The 13,244-nt window shown below is 38.9% G+C and overlaps 1 protein-coding gene across 3 annotated transcripts in view; it reads left to right on the top strand.

The window, feature by feature from the left end:
• The window catches only part of LOC124613083 (L-serine dehydratase/L-threonine deaminase-like), an 87,707-nt gene that overhangs the window by 18,757 nt on the left and 55,706 nt on the right, over positions 1–13,244 (top strand). For all 3 annotated transcript variants that reach the window (XM_047141669.1, XM_047141671.1, XM_047141670.1), the window contains exon 3: positions 12,047–12,214. In XM_047141669.1, the coding sequence (XP_046997625.1) occupies positions 12,047–12,214 (168 nt within the window). The remainder of the gene's footprint in view (positions 1–12,046; positions 12,215–13,244) is intronic.

Below are 13,244 nucleotides of genomic sequence, written 5' to 3'. Positions count from 1 at the left end.
CTGATTGCACATTATTTTGTTCCAGTATTTGTTGTACTTGTTGTTTGATGTTTTCTAATTCTGACTGGGGTATCCTGTTATTTTTTATTATTACACGGATCTGATCAGCTAATCGTTGTTCTGTTAAAAATTTTAATTCTGGGTATCTGGTAATAAATGTTGTGTATACTTGTGATCTGTATCCAGTTGTGTTGGTTCCTAGGTTTGTTGCTTGGTAATAACAGAACATGAGGTGTCGATTAACTTCATCTGACCATCTCATCCTCTGTCTTTGTTTTCCTTCTATAGGGTGGTTGCAGGAAGCATATCCTGCAAAACACCTCTATTTGGATTTACATCATTTTCCAGTTGGCTAGCAGTGTCGTTACCATTGTGGGCGGGCATAGGGTTCAAGCGTCGTCCCCGACCATGACGGCGCTTGTCCGAGGCTTCTTTAGTTTTGTCCTGAACCAACTAATCACACTAAAAGGAGGGTTAGCCCTATTAGTGGTTTGTTCTTTTCGTCGCCTTTTACGACTGGCAGAACATACCGGAGGCCGATTATTATAATTATTATTATTATTATTATTATTATTTTTGCTACATTTGTGAGATACATTTTATATGTTGTGTACAGTAATTGTGGAAGTTGATGATGATGATTATCATCATCATAATAATCATCTGTCTGACTTCTGCTACTGGATAAAAACTTCTGACAGAAGTTTTGTTGTACACTGTTGTGTCACATTAATGGGACAAAGAAAGCAGGTGTGGATGTGGAAATTACCGAACTATCAGTTTAATAATTCACGGCTACAAATTACAAACACGAATTCCTTACAGATGAATTGAATAACTGGTAGAAGCCGACCTTGGGGAAGATCAGTTTGGATTCCATAGAATTGTTGGAACACGCAAGGCAATACTGACCTTACGACTTATCTTAGAAAATACATTAAGGAAAGGCAAACGTACGTTTCTAGCATTTGTAGACTTATAGAAGGCTTTTGACTAGAATACTCTCTTTCAAATTCTAAACGTTGCAGGGGTAAAATACAGGGAGCGAAAGGCTATTTACAATTTGTACAGAAACCAGATGGCAGCTATAAGAGTCGAGGGGCATGAAAGGGAAGCAGTGGTTGGGAAGGGAGTGAGACAGGGTTGTAGCCTCTCCCCAATGTTATTCTATCTGTATATTGAGCAAGCAGTAAAGGAAACAAAAGAAAAATTCGGAATAGGTATTAAAATCCATGGATTGTGGTTTGCCAATGACATTGTAATACTGTCAGAGACAGCAAAGGACCTGGAAGAGCAGCTGAACGGAATGGACAGTGTCTTGAATAGGATATAAGATTAACATGAACAAAAGCAAAATGTGGATAATGGAATGTAGTTGAATTAAATAGGGTGATGCTGCAGGAATTAGATTATAAAATGAGACGCTTAAAGTAGTAAATGAATTTTGCTATTTGGGCAGCAAAATAACTGATGATGGATGAAGTAGAGAGGATATAAAATGTAGACTGGCAATGGCAAGGAAAGCGTTTCTGAAGAAGAGAAATTTGTTAACATCGAGTACAGATTTAAGTGTCAGGAAGTCGTTTCTGAAAGTATTTGTATGGAAGTGAAACGTGGACAATAAATAGTTTAGACAAGAAGATAATAGAAGCTTTTGAAATGTGGTGCTGCAGAAGAATGCTGAAGATTAGATGGGTAGATCACTTAACTAATGAGGAGGTATTGAATAGAACTGGAGAGAAGAGAAATTTGTGGCACAACTTGACTAGAAGAAGGGATCGGTTGGTAGGGCATATTCTGAGGCATCAAGGGATCACCAGTTTAGTATTGGAGGGCAGCGTGAAGGATAAAAATCGTAGAGGGAGGCCAAGAGATGAATACACTAAACAGATTCAGGATGATGTAGGTTGCAGTAGGTACTGGGAGATGAAGAAGCTTGCACAGAATAGAGTAGCATGGAGAGCTGCATCAAACCAGCCTCAGGACTGAAGACCACAACAACAACAACAACAACAAGGCGACTGCTTATCAAAAGCCTGGACAAACACCTTTTTGCAACATGGACAGATGTGAGACAAGCAGGAAGAGAGTCAGTGAGGTTGTGGAAGTTACCAACAGGGACATGGAGCTATGCTGACTCCAGTCCCGTGGCCAGCTGCAGTAGGTTTCTCAGCTGAAGATCCATAGCATGTAGCCTAATCAAGGTGGTCCCATAGATTCTTGTTTGGGTTTCAATTTAAGGAGTTTCATGGCCAGGGGATTACAGTAAACTTGTCCTGGTGCTCTTCAAACCACCCATGTATACTGAGAGGTGTTTCACACGTTGCATTGTCCTGCTGGTAGATGCCATCGTGCCAAGGAAAAACAAACTGTATGCATGGGTGGACCTGGTCCCCAGGGATAGATGTATACTTGTGTTGATCCATTGTGCCTTCCAGAATTACGTGATCACCCAGGGAATGCCACAAAAACGTATCCCAGACTATAACATTCCTCCCTCCAGCATGGACCACCCCGACGATTGTTGCAGGGTGTTTGCTGTTAGAATTTTCATACCACTGTAGCATAAATCGTGGGTCATCTGTAAAGGCCATGTGTTGCCAATGAGTGGGTGTCCAGTTGCAGTACTGGCATGCAAATTCTAGCCTTTTGTCGCCACAGTCAGCATGTGTGCATAAACCACGCACATGCTGTGGAGACCCATAGACAGCAACGTTCACTGAATGGTGAAACACTGTTGGTAGCCCATTGGTTCATCTGGGCACAGTCAGTTGCACATCTGTTCACCAGTACACTTCTCTGCAACTGTCCATCTAGTTACTGACCTCAACTGCCCTAAGTAACAAAAGTCATCAGTTGGTCTCATAACTTCATTGTTGACTAGTAAAATGTGTTGTCTATTTCCAGATTTCTTCTAATAAGTTATTCCATTCATTAGTGAAATTTATCTGCATTGGAAGCAAATAATACAGTTTTGTTAAGAGAATGAAAGTGGTTAAGATATTTATCGCTTCTTCATTTTCACGGGCTAAGGGTCTGTAAACTTAATCCAGGGCCTTAAAGAATGATGATCTGGAGGATGGTGATATGGGACCTCCTTACCCAACTCCTCTTTCAGGTCTACCAAGTGAGGGGGTGCAGTTGTTAGTACACTGGATTTCCATTCAGTAGGGCAGTGGTTCACATTCTCATCTGGCCATTTATAGTTAAGTTTTCCACGGTTTCCCTAAATTGCTTAAAGCAAGTGCTGGGATGATCTCTTTAAAAGGGCATAGCTGATTTCCTTCTCCATCCTGTCTTCCCCCCAAGCTTGTGCTTTCTCTCTAAGTGTCTCACAGTTGATGGGAAATTGAACACAAATCTCCTTCCCTCTCTTCCTTCCTTCCTGGATTTTCCATTTTTACAATAATGTCTATTAGAGTTGCAGCATTCCAGTATACATTCTTCAGATATAGTAATTATATACTTTAACAATTTATTAAGATTTCTCTTTTCCTTTTTAAAAAATGTGAAATTGTGTAGCAATGACATTTATGTTCTTTTGGTAAGTACAAAATTTGTAAAACAAGTTTAACAAAGATTTTTTTTTGTATTTAGTGTTGTATGTTTTTTAATTCTAAATTTTTTCTGTGCGTTTCTGAGATTTCCAACCTTTCATATTTTTGAGTACTTGTTCTAGTTTCATTATCTCTATTAAATCATTGAATAGTACCTATCAAAAATTTTCAAATATGGCTGATCCATTAGTTATAAATGGTAAATGAAACAAAGACAAATGACTGAAAATAAAAGGTCATTTAACAGTAATGATCGAATATGAGAGGTCACAAAATAGAAACCCACTAAGTAACATTAATGTTACAAAACAAGAATACAGCGATCTAGCTAGAAAAAGAGGCACAGAGATCAAGTAACACAGTGAAAGTTTCAAGTTCCTCATTGAGATACGATTTTATATATGGGTTATTACTTTGGTAATCATTGTTGCCACAACCGCATCATAGTCACTGACACCAGTTTTGATGTGGACATCCTCATTTTATTTATTTATTTATTTATTTATTTTTGTGTTCCACAGATCCTTGATGCAAGCGTATTGCTAGGATGTAGAACGTGTCAGATTATTTCAGAAATAACCATATCTAAATGGTCATGAGACTTACAAACTAAATCGTATATAAACATGAGGTTCAAGTGTTTAAACAACACAATTTGTAATAGTAGTAATGATTACACAAACTAATTATAAGTCTTACATTCTAATATATATAAAAAGCATTCTGTCATGAATTTATATGCCAGTGCTACATAGACAGTTCTTGTAGGAATGGTTAAAATTAAACACATTGTACTAATTGTTACACAGTGTCAAAAAACTCCTGTAAAGAACAGAAAGAACTATTCAAAAGATAAGGTTTCGGTTGTTTTTCTGAATTTGCTCATATCCCCAATGACTGATTTAACAAGAAATGGAAGCTTATTGTTTACTTTTATGCTTGAATAATGTACTCCATTCTTAACCATGCTGAGATTTTTTATACCCTTGTGAAGATCATGTTTACTTCGGGTATCATGGTATTCATTGTTTGTTTTGTAAATTGTATGATCATTCTTCACAAAGCAAATTAGTTAAAAAAATATACTGAGATGGCATGGTGAGGATCCTTGACATGGTGAGGATCCCAAACTGTTTGAATAAGTTTCTGCAAGAGCATTTGGGGTGCGCTCTAGCCATAATTCTGATGATTTTCTGTGCAATAAAGACTTTGTTTGCCTGTGACTGGTTACCCCAAAATATGATGCAATATGTCATAAGTGAACGGAAATAGCCTAGTTATGCACCTTTAATTGTTTCCAAGTCACAAACAGATGAAATTGAGCGAATGGCAAGTGCTGCTGAATTTAGTCTTTGAAATAGGTTGTTGATGTGAATTTACCAGTTTACAGTGTTGTTTGTGTAATCCCAGGAATTTGGAAGACTCATCTCTCAATATTTCTTTATCACCACATTTTATTTCAATATTTTTCCGTCTTTGATTAGATTTTTGAAACTGAATTAATTGAGTCTTGTTAGCATTGAGTGACAGACCATTTAAAGTGAACCAATCGGGAGTTTCTTGGAATACAGTGGTCGCAGCGTTGTCTAGACTGCAGTTGGGTGTTCTGTCAGACATAATAGTTGTGTTATCAGCAAAGATGGTGAAGTGTGCATTTTGTATTTTAAGGCATAACATATCATTGATAAAGATGAGTAAAAGTAAGGGACCAAGCACCGAGCCGTGTGGCGATCCACATTTTACTGTACCACAGTCACAGCAGGCAGGTGCCATTGCAGAATTGTTCAGTACTACCTTTTGCCTTCTGTCGTCTAGTTATGACTAGTCACATCTTTAGTACACCATTTAATCAATAGTGCCCCACCTTCGTAAATAGAATTTTGTGATCTACACAGTCGAATGCTTTAGACAGATCATAGAAGATACCAACTGGTGACATTTTATTGTTTATGGATTCAAGGAGTTGGTTGACAGATGAGAAAATGGCATTCTCAGTTGAAGTGCCCTTTTGGAATCTAAACTGATTTTTATTAAGATGATCAATGATTCTCTTGAACATTAGTTTCTCTAGGATTTTAGAGAGACTTGTTAACGGTGAAATTGGCTGTAGTTGGAAACTTCAGCTTATCACGTTTTTCGAGCAGTGGTTTCGCAGTTTCATATTTGACTCTATTAGGGACAGTAACTTGATTTATGGACTCATTAAATATGTGACAGAGGTCAGCTCTATTTGTTGCCATTAGATTCAATCTGTTTCCATCATGAGTGGGGTTCCTAGCTATCTGCTGTCGTAGTTTCCAGAGAAGGCATTTAGTAATGTTTAATAGGCTGTCTTATCGTGCCCATCGCTAACAAAACTGTAATTTTCCCAATTAATTGGTGGATGATTAAAATCTCCACTGATGATTACAGAATGAGTTGGCAACTTACATACAAGTGAACTGGGGTTTTCTCTAAAGTTTTCAGTCACATCAGGAAATGAATCTGGTGGGCAATAGAAGTATCAAATATCATTTTATGCCCACCCCTGATATTAAGTCTTGACCACACAATTTCACATGCAGCTTCAGTTTCTATTTCTGTGGATTTGAGTTTCTAGTCTACTGCAACAAATACACAACCTCCCATTTGTGCATCCTTTCAGTATACACTTAAATTTTCCACAAAAAATGTCACTATCAATTTCAGGTTTCAGCCAGTATTATGTGAGCTTCCCTGCTTTTCAGGAGTGCTTCAAAATTTGGCACTTTGTTGCAAATGTTTTGGCAGTTAATTATTAGGACTTTATTACTCTCATTTGAGGGGGGCATTTCCATAGGTCTTACACTGATACTTCTGGGTTTCCTACAGCTATTGTTATTAGGATTGGATGGGGAGTCAGTTAATCTTAAAAAACAACCTTATGTGCACCCCACATGTGGTCAGCTACCTGAGTAGCACCCTCTGATGTGTAGTGCACACGTGATCCATTTAGGGGGACAGTTCAGTTCTCAAGCCTATATCGCAAGTGCAGGAACTCGCAGACTAGTGTGCCACAGAACCTTCGAAGTCCTTCCACCCGATACAAAACCAATGTGCCACGATGAGTTCTGGGGACACTGCTGCAAATTGTGAGCTTTGTAGAAACTCCATGCACAACACTGGTCCTCTCAACCTTCTCTGCCAATCGCCAGAATGATCGAAGTATCACTTCGGAGCCCAGGCGACAGGCATCATTTGTTCCAATATGTCCCACAATCTGCAGTTGGTTGCACCTTGTTCCCCCACTGGCTGCTGGAAAAGCCTCTTCAACTGCTGGTGCCAGTGCCATAGGGACTCTTAACTTGTGCAAGTTCCACCAGCGCCATGGGCGGCACTGAGGATGAAGACGACGACTTCTCTTGCAGTGCTGAGGATGGAGATAACAACTTTGCTTCGTCCAATTGCTGACTGAGTACAATTCGCCAATGACCGGACGACAACGGACAGAAGCCTACTTAGAAGACAGAAAAGCAGCTCTCGCCCACTTGGTTACAGATCATCCTCCAGGGCTGACTTAGGCAGGAAACATTGTTTAGTGATCTCTTAGAAGTGAACAGACAGTTTTCGTAAATTACATTTGCTGTGTACTGTGAAGTTTACCTACGATTATTTGCACTTACCTATTTAGGGGCTTTTTTAGTGTTATGTTACATGCAGTGTTGCAGACTTCATTATTCAACAAGTCACAAAGATAAGTTAACTCTTTTGTGTGACTGTTACTAATTTGTTGGAATTTTGTAGAACCTTCGTTTTCCTATCCTGTTACCTGACCCTGGGGCATAGTTGTGTAATAGTGGCAGGGGGAAATTGTCTTATCGTTGTATTGCACCAAAAGCCACTTCACGAACTCACAAACTTGGCCTACCATAACAACAGTGGCAACTTGGCCTCCGCAGCAGTAGCAACAAGAGTTTACAAAAGATTTAAACTTTGATTTCAAACCTAAAGATGTTGAAAACATGAAATCCAAATTTATTTCACATGCGGAATTATTTACAATTGAGACAGTGAGAGATTAAATAACATGCTTACTGACAGCCTTGAAAGTCAATTGTTTCCTAACAAGGATTTGATGGTTGTTGTAACTGATAAAATGATGGTGAGTTCTCAACCGTAATGGAAGTTCCAAATGGCGATGAGTTTCTAGGTAGACCATTGGGCCTATCTCAGCTCTTGTTGTAGCTGTTGTATCAGCATATCGATGTAAGGAACTTTGGTACATCAAACCTTATAATCTCAGTATTCAATATATACAAATGTATAGAACAACGCAATATTGATGTATATAGATACATCAATATGTTGCAGTATAATGAACAAATTTCTACGTATCAACATCTCAAAATTTGGTTTATCGACTATTGTGACCTTCAATTTCAGTACGTCAAATTGAGAGATATCAGGAACAACAATACATCGAATATTGAAACTATTTGTTGTCTTGAGTTTAGATACACCGACATAATGTGTTTTAGTATATCGATCTCTCGAATTTCAGCGTATCAATTGATTGAAGTTAAGTCTCTCGAGATGTAGAAGTTCCCAGTAACTGCAACTAAAAGCTCTGTTCATTGGTGACTCCACATTTGATCTATCAAAAGTATATTTTCTGTTCATCAATATCTCAAATTCAGGCGACCAAACCTACCGAATATTGACAAATTTATTTTCGAGTTGTCTGTGTCTCGAGTCCTGTGTAGTGATTTCTCTTTAGGATGGTTTCGTTTCAACATTTATATACTGATATCTCGAATTCTGGCATATATGTGTCCTAAATTCCTATGCATTGTAATTAGATATACCGATGCACTTAATTTCAAAATGCAGATACGTGGACAGGAGATATTGGTATACTGTATCTTGTATAGTTAAATTATGAAATCGATCTGTCTGATTTTGGGATTTCAAGTTTTGAAATCTAATCTGTATGTTGAATTTCTATACAGCAAATTTTTGTGTATCGGTTTCTCGAATTTGGTTATTGTGATATCTCGATTTTCGATGTATCAATACCTCATAATTCCATGTGATGAAAGAAAATTTTAACAGGGATTATCTGAGCATTTTGAAGTTCAAGATCTAGTAGGAGAACCAAGTCCTGTCTATGTATGTGTATGAGGGTTGGAACTTACATAGTGGTAACTATTTATTCACAACTGATACAAAAGAGTTACATGTTTGCACCTGTTACTGTCCTTCAAAGTAGTCACTAGCATTGTGTAGAACCTGTTGCCAGCGATGTGGAAGGCATAGTATACTGTTAGCAGAGCCTGTTCTGTTGATGGTGCGAATGGAACGGTCTACTGCCTGTCGAATCTCTGGAACAGTTCTGAAACGAATGCCACGAAGTTGTTCCTTCATCTGCGGAATCAAATCAAAGTCACAATGACTTAAGTCGTATTACTGTTTGTTTTTGGAGCGTCACCTGTGACCAGCTTTGCGAAAGAAGCAGCAACACTTTCTGCACAATCCACCCATCATTTTGCACAACAATGCACGGGCGCATACAGCATGAGCTGTGGCTGCTCTGTTTGGTCAATGGGACTGGGAAGTACTGTAGCATCCACCATACACCCCAGACTTAAGTCCTTGTGACTTTGATTTGATTCCAAAGATGAAGGAACTACTTCATGGTATTTGCTTCAGAATTGTTCCAGAGATTTGACAGGCAGTAAATTGCTCCATTCGCACCATCAACAGAATAGGCTCTGCTAACGGTATACTACATCTTCCACATCGCTGGCAATGGGTTCTACACAATGCTGGTGACTACTTTGAAGGACAGTAACAGGTGCAGACATGTACCAGTAACACTTTTGTATCAGTTGTGAATAAATAATTAGCACAATTTAAGTTCCAACCCTCGTATAACTAGGAAATGGGAGGAAGGTAGTTTAAAACTTGACCAGAAAGGTTATATTGCAGATATGCTGAAATGCTTTGATACGTTTGCCTGTACTGCTGTTGGAACACCGATGGAAGGTAGGGTAAAGGTTTGGAATGAGCAGGGCAATACAGTTAAAGTGTCATGTCAAGAACTTGTGGGATGTCTGCCATATATCAGTACTAATACTAGGCCTGACATATCTTAGAGAGAGAGAGAGAGAGAGAGAGAGAGAGAGAGAGAGAGAGAGAGAGAGACTTTCTGAGATTTATTTTTTTCTGCAACAGTTCCCTGTTGTTAAATTTATATAAATTTATGTATTGCATATATTTAAAAAATGTGTGAATACAAATGGAACATTGTTTCAAAACCTCGAAGCAGTTTGTCAAAAACTTTCAGAGAACTGTGATCAGGAATGTCTGTGTGTTCTGTTCACGTACAAATGTAGATATTAGTTTCTCAAATCTCCAAAAGTTCCTCATGGACTGCTTTGAAATTCTGACACAACATTGCATTTGAATACTAAAGTGTAAAGTGTGTGTTTTTTACACACCTACTGGAACATCATCTGGTATATATGCAATTTACATGTAATAAAAAGGGGAAATTTTATAGAAATGCAAATGTTGGGTTTGTTCAAAATCCATAATCACCAATAGAACTTGACCGATTGCTTTGCAGTTTTGATACAATATTCAATTCTAACACAGGCATATTTTTAGGTCCTAATTCATTAATATATGTGTATTTGTAATACATATAATATATAAATATATGTAAATAATATACAAAGGGAAAACATTCTTACCAAAATTCTCAAAAATGTATCTTTCCAATTTACTTCAGATTTTTACACGCTAGTGTAATAAATGTTTGAAGTAGTGGTGGAGGGAACTGACACCAAAGAATCCTGCTGGGCTGTCCATAAATCCATAAGAGTACAGGGAGGTGGGAGGAGAGATCTCTTCTGAACAGCATGTTGCAAGACATCCCAGATTGCTCAGTAATGTTCATGTCTGGGGAGTTTGGTGGCCAGCAGAAGTTTTTAAACCCAGAAGAGTATTCCTGGAGTAGCTCTGTTGCAAGTCTGGACGTGTGGGGTGTCGCATTGTCCTGCTGGAATTGCCCACATCTGTCGGAATACACAATGGATATGGCTGGATGCAGGTGATCAGACTGGATGCTTACATATGTATCACCTGTCAGTCATATGTAGACGTATCAGGGTCCCATATCACTCCAACTACACACACCTGACACCATTACAGAGTGTCCACCAGCTTCAGCAATCCCCTGCTGACATGCAGCGTCAGTGGATTCGTGAGGTTGTCTCCATACTCATACATGTTCAATCGCTCTGTAAAATTCGAAATGTGACTCATCCGACCAGGCAACTTGTTTCCAGCCATCAACAGTCCAATGTCAGTGTTGCCAGGCACAGGCGAAACGTAAAGCTTTGTGTCATGCAGTCATCCAGGGTACATAAGAGGGCCTTCGGCTACAAAAGCCCATATTGATGATATTTTCGTTGAATGGTTAGCGTGCTGACACTTGTTGATGACTCAGCATTGAAATCTGCAGCAATTTGCAGAAGGGTTGCACTTCTGTCACATTGAATGGTTCTCTTCAGTCATTGTTGGTCCTGTTCTGCCAGAATCTTTTTCCGGCCACAGCAATATCGGAGATTTGATGTTTTACCGGATTCCTGATATTGACGGTACACGTGTGAAATAGTTGTATAGGATAATCCCCACTTCGTCACTGCCTCGGAGATGCTGTGTCCCATGGAAGTTGTATTTATGGGTTGTTGGTTTATGATTAGAATACTGCTACAGAATCTGAATTTATGAGCGATAGATGGACAGAGACAGGGAGAGAAGGAGGTTAGGGCGTATATATCCAGTTCCCATACATATTAGAAACGAGTGATTTCTCATTTCTTTCTTTTTCATTTAAAAATACCGAGCCACAGCAAAGTGTGGTTGGGTAATAGCTAGTTGTAAATTATTGTATTCTGCTCAGTTTATTCCAGAGACATCTCATCTGCAAGCCAATGGTTGCAACAAGCTAATCTGGGGCTAGTCCTTCATTTCATACTTCATTGTATAATAGGCCTGTATTTTGTTATAGTTATCAGTGGACTCAAAGGAAATCTGTAATACTAATTTTTATGTAGTGTCTCGTTAATAACTTCCTGTCCCCGAGAGCTTCTGCACTAACAAATAAAGCTGCTGTTGATGTAGAAGCATTCACACACCTAGCTCAGATGCCTACTTCTGACTCCACAGTACGTTTAATAGATGTACAAATATTTTGTATTGGTAAATAACTGTTTTAATAGAGGGAAACATTCAACTGTTTTGTTTGATAATACAGAATGAATGTTGCACTATATGAATCAAATTACAAATCCAAACAGATTATTTTATGTAGGCTGCCAGATATTATACTGTATTGCACCATATGCTAGCTCTATTCATTTCCAGAATTTGGAAATATTGGCACTACCAATTTGACACTAATGATTTAGAAAAACTTAAAGTTTTAATTGCTATATGTGTGTTGTATCATCCCTATTTTACAGGCAGTGGAGAATGGGTGCACCCATCTGCTCAGCTGTTCAGGAGGAAATGCTGGCCTGGCTACAGCAGAAGCTGCCCGACTGCTCTCAGTACCCTGCACCGTTGTTGTTCCACAAACAACCACCCAGAGAATGATTTCGAGAATCCAGGAGAAAGGGGCCACAGTCATTGTGAGTAATATAGACAGTATTTCTTTCTGTGCTCCAGTAATCCTAATCGATTTCCCTCAAATTTCAATCAGGTACTTTATAGTAACAGTTCTACAGTAGTTGCCGGCCGCGGTGGTCTAGCGGTTCTAGGCGCTCAGTCCGGAGCCGCGCGACTACTACGGTCGCAGGTTCGAATCCTGCCTCGGGCATGGATGTGTGTGATGTCCTTAGGTTAGTTAGGTTTAAGTAGTTCTAAGTTCTAGGGGACTGATGACCATAGATGTTAAGTCCCATAGTGCTCAGAGCCATTTGAACCATTTTTTTTTCTACAGTAGTTGCAAAACTTTCAGTCATGCTTCCTATAATTTGTGGATGAAATACAGTAATAAATTCCCTCCTTATCTTTCAAGGCTCCATATTTCATTTGGCTTATGCCGTAAGTGCCCCTAGGCACAGGGTGGTGGAGGATGTATGTTGTGATGTAAATCGTACTTGGCAAGAAGGTGGGGGGGGGGGGGGGAGGGGGGGGCGACGCCTGTAAGTAGTTAGCATTGTGGTTTTGGTGTCAAGTCAATATTTTTAAAACATTGGTTCCATTGTCACTGTCCAATCTCTGATTATAACCCGATGCTCTAAATGAATCATTTTACATATCTCGATTTATTCTCATTCCTTTACAGTCAAGACTCCAGTAGATGTTGCAAATGTAATTTTCTCCAAGTCCCTGCATTGAAATTAGCATTGTGCTGCAGCTCCGTATGTCTCATTGCTTGCCACAGTGCACCCTACCCTGTGAATCAAGTTTCCAACCATACAAAATGATGACAGACCAACAGATGTTTGTAGGTGATTTCATATAATATATTCATTTTGTGAAGTGCACAACTTTACATTTCTGAACATTTAAAATTTGCCCAATTTGAAATCTTGTTGAGCCTAGACCGGATATTTGTGTAGCTTTTTTGAGATAGCACTTCATTATATTTAACTTCATCAGCTGCAATAAGTCTGAGTCTATTATCAAAACTAACTGCCAGATGTACAAGGTGAG

The sequence above is a fragment of the Schistocerca americana genome, chromosome 4, assembly GCF_021461395.2.
Source record: "Schistocerca americana isolate TAMUIC-IGC-003095 chromosome 4, iqSchAmer2.1, whole genome shotgun sequence".
NCBI lineage: Eukaryota > Metazoa > Arthropoda > Insecta > Orthoptera > Acrididae > Schistocerca > Schistocerca americana.
Note: the sequence above shows the minus strand (reverse complement) of the source record. Positions and strands in the feature narration are given on the sequence as shown.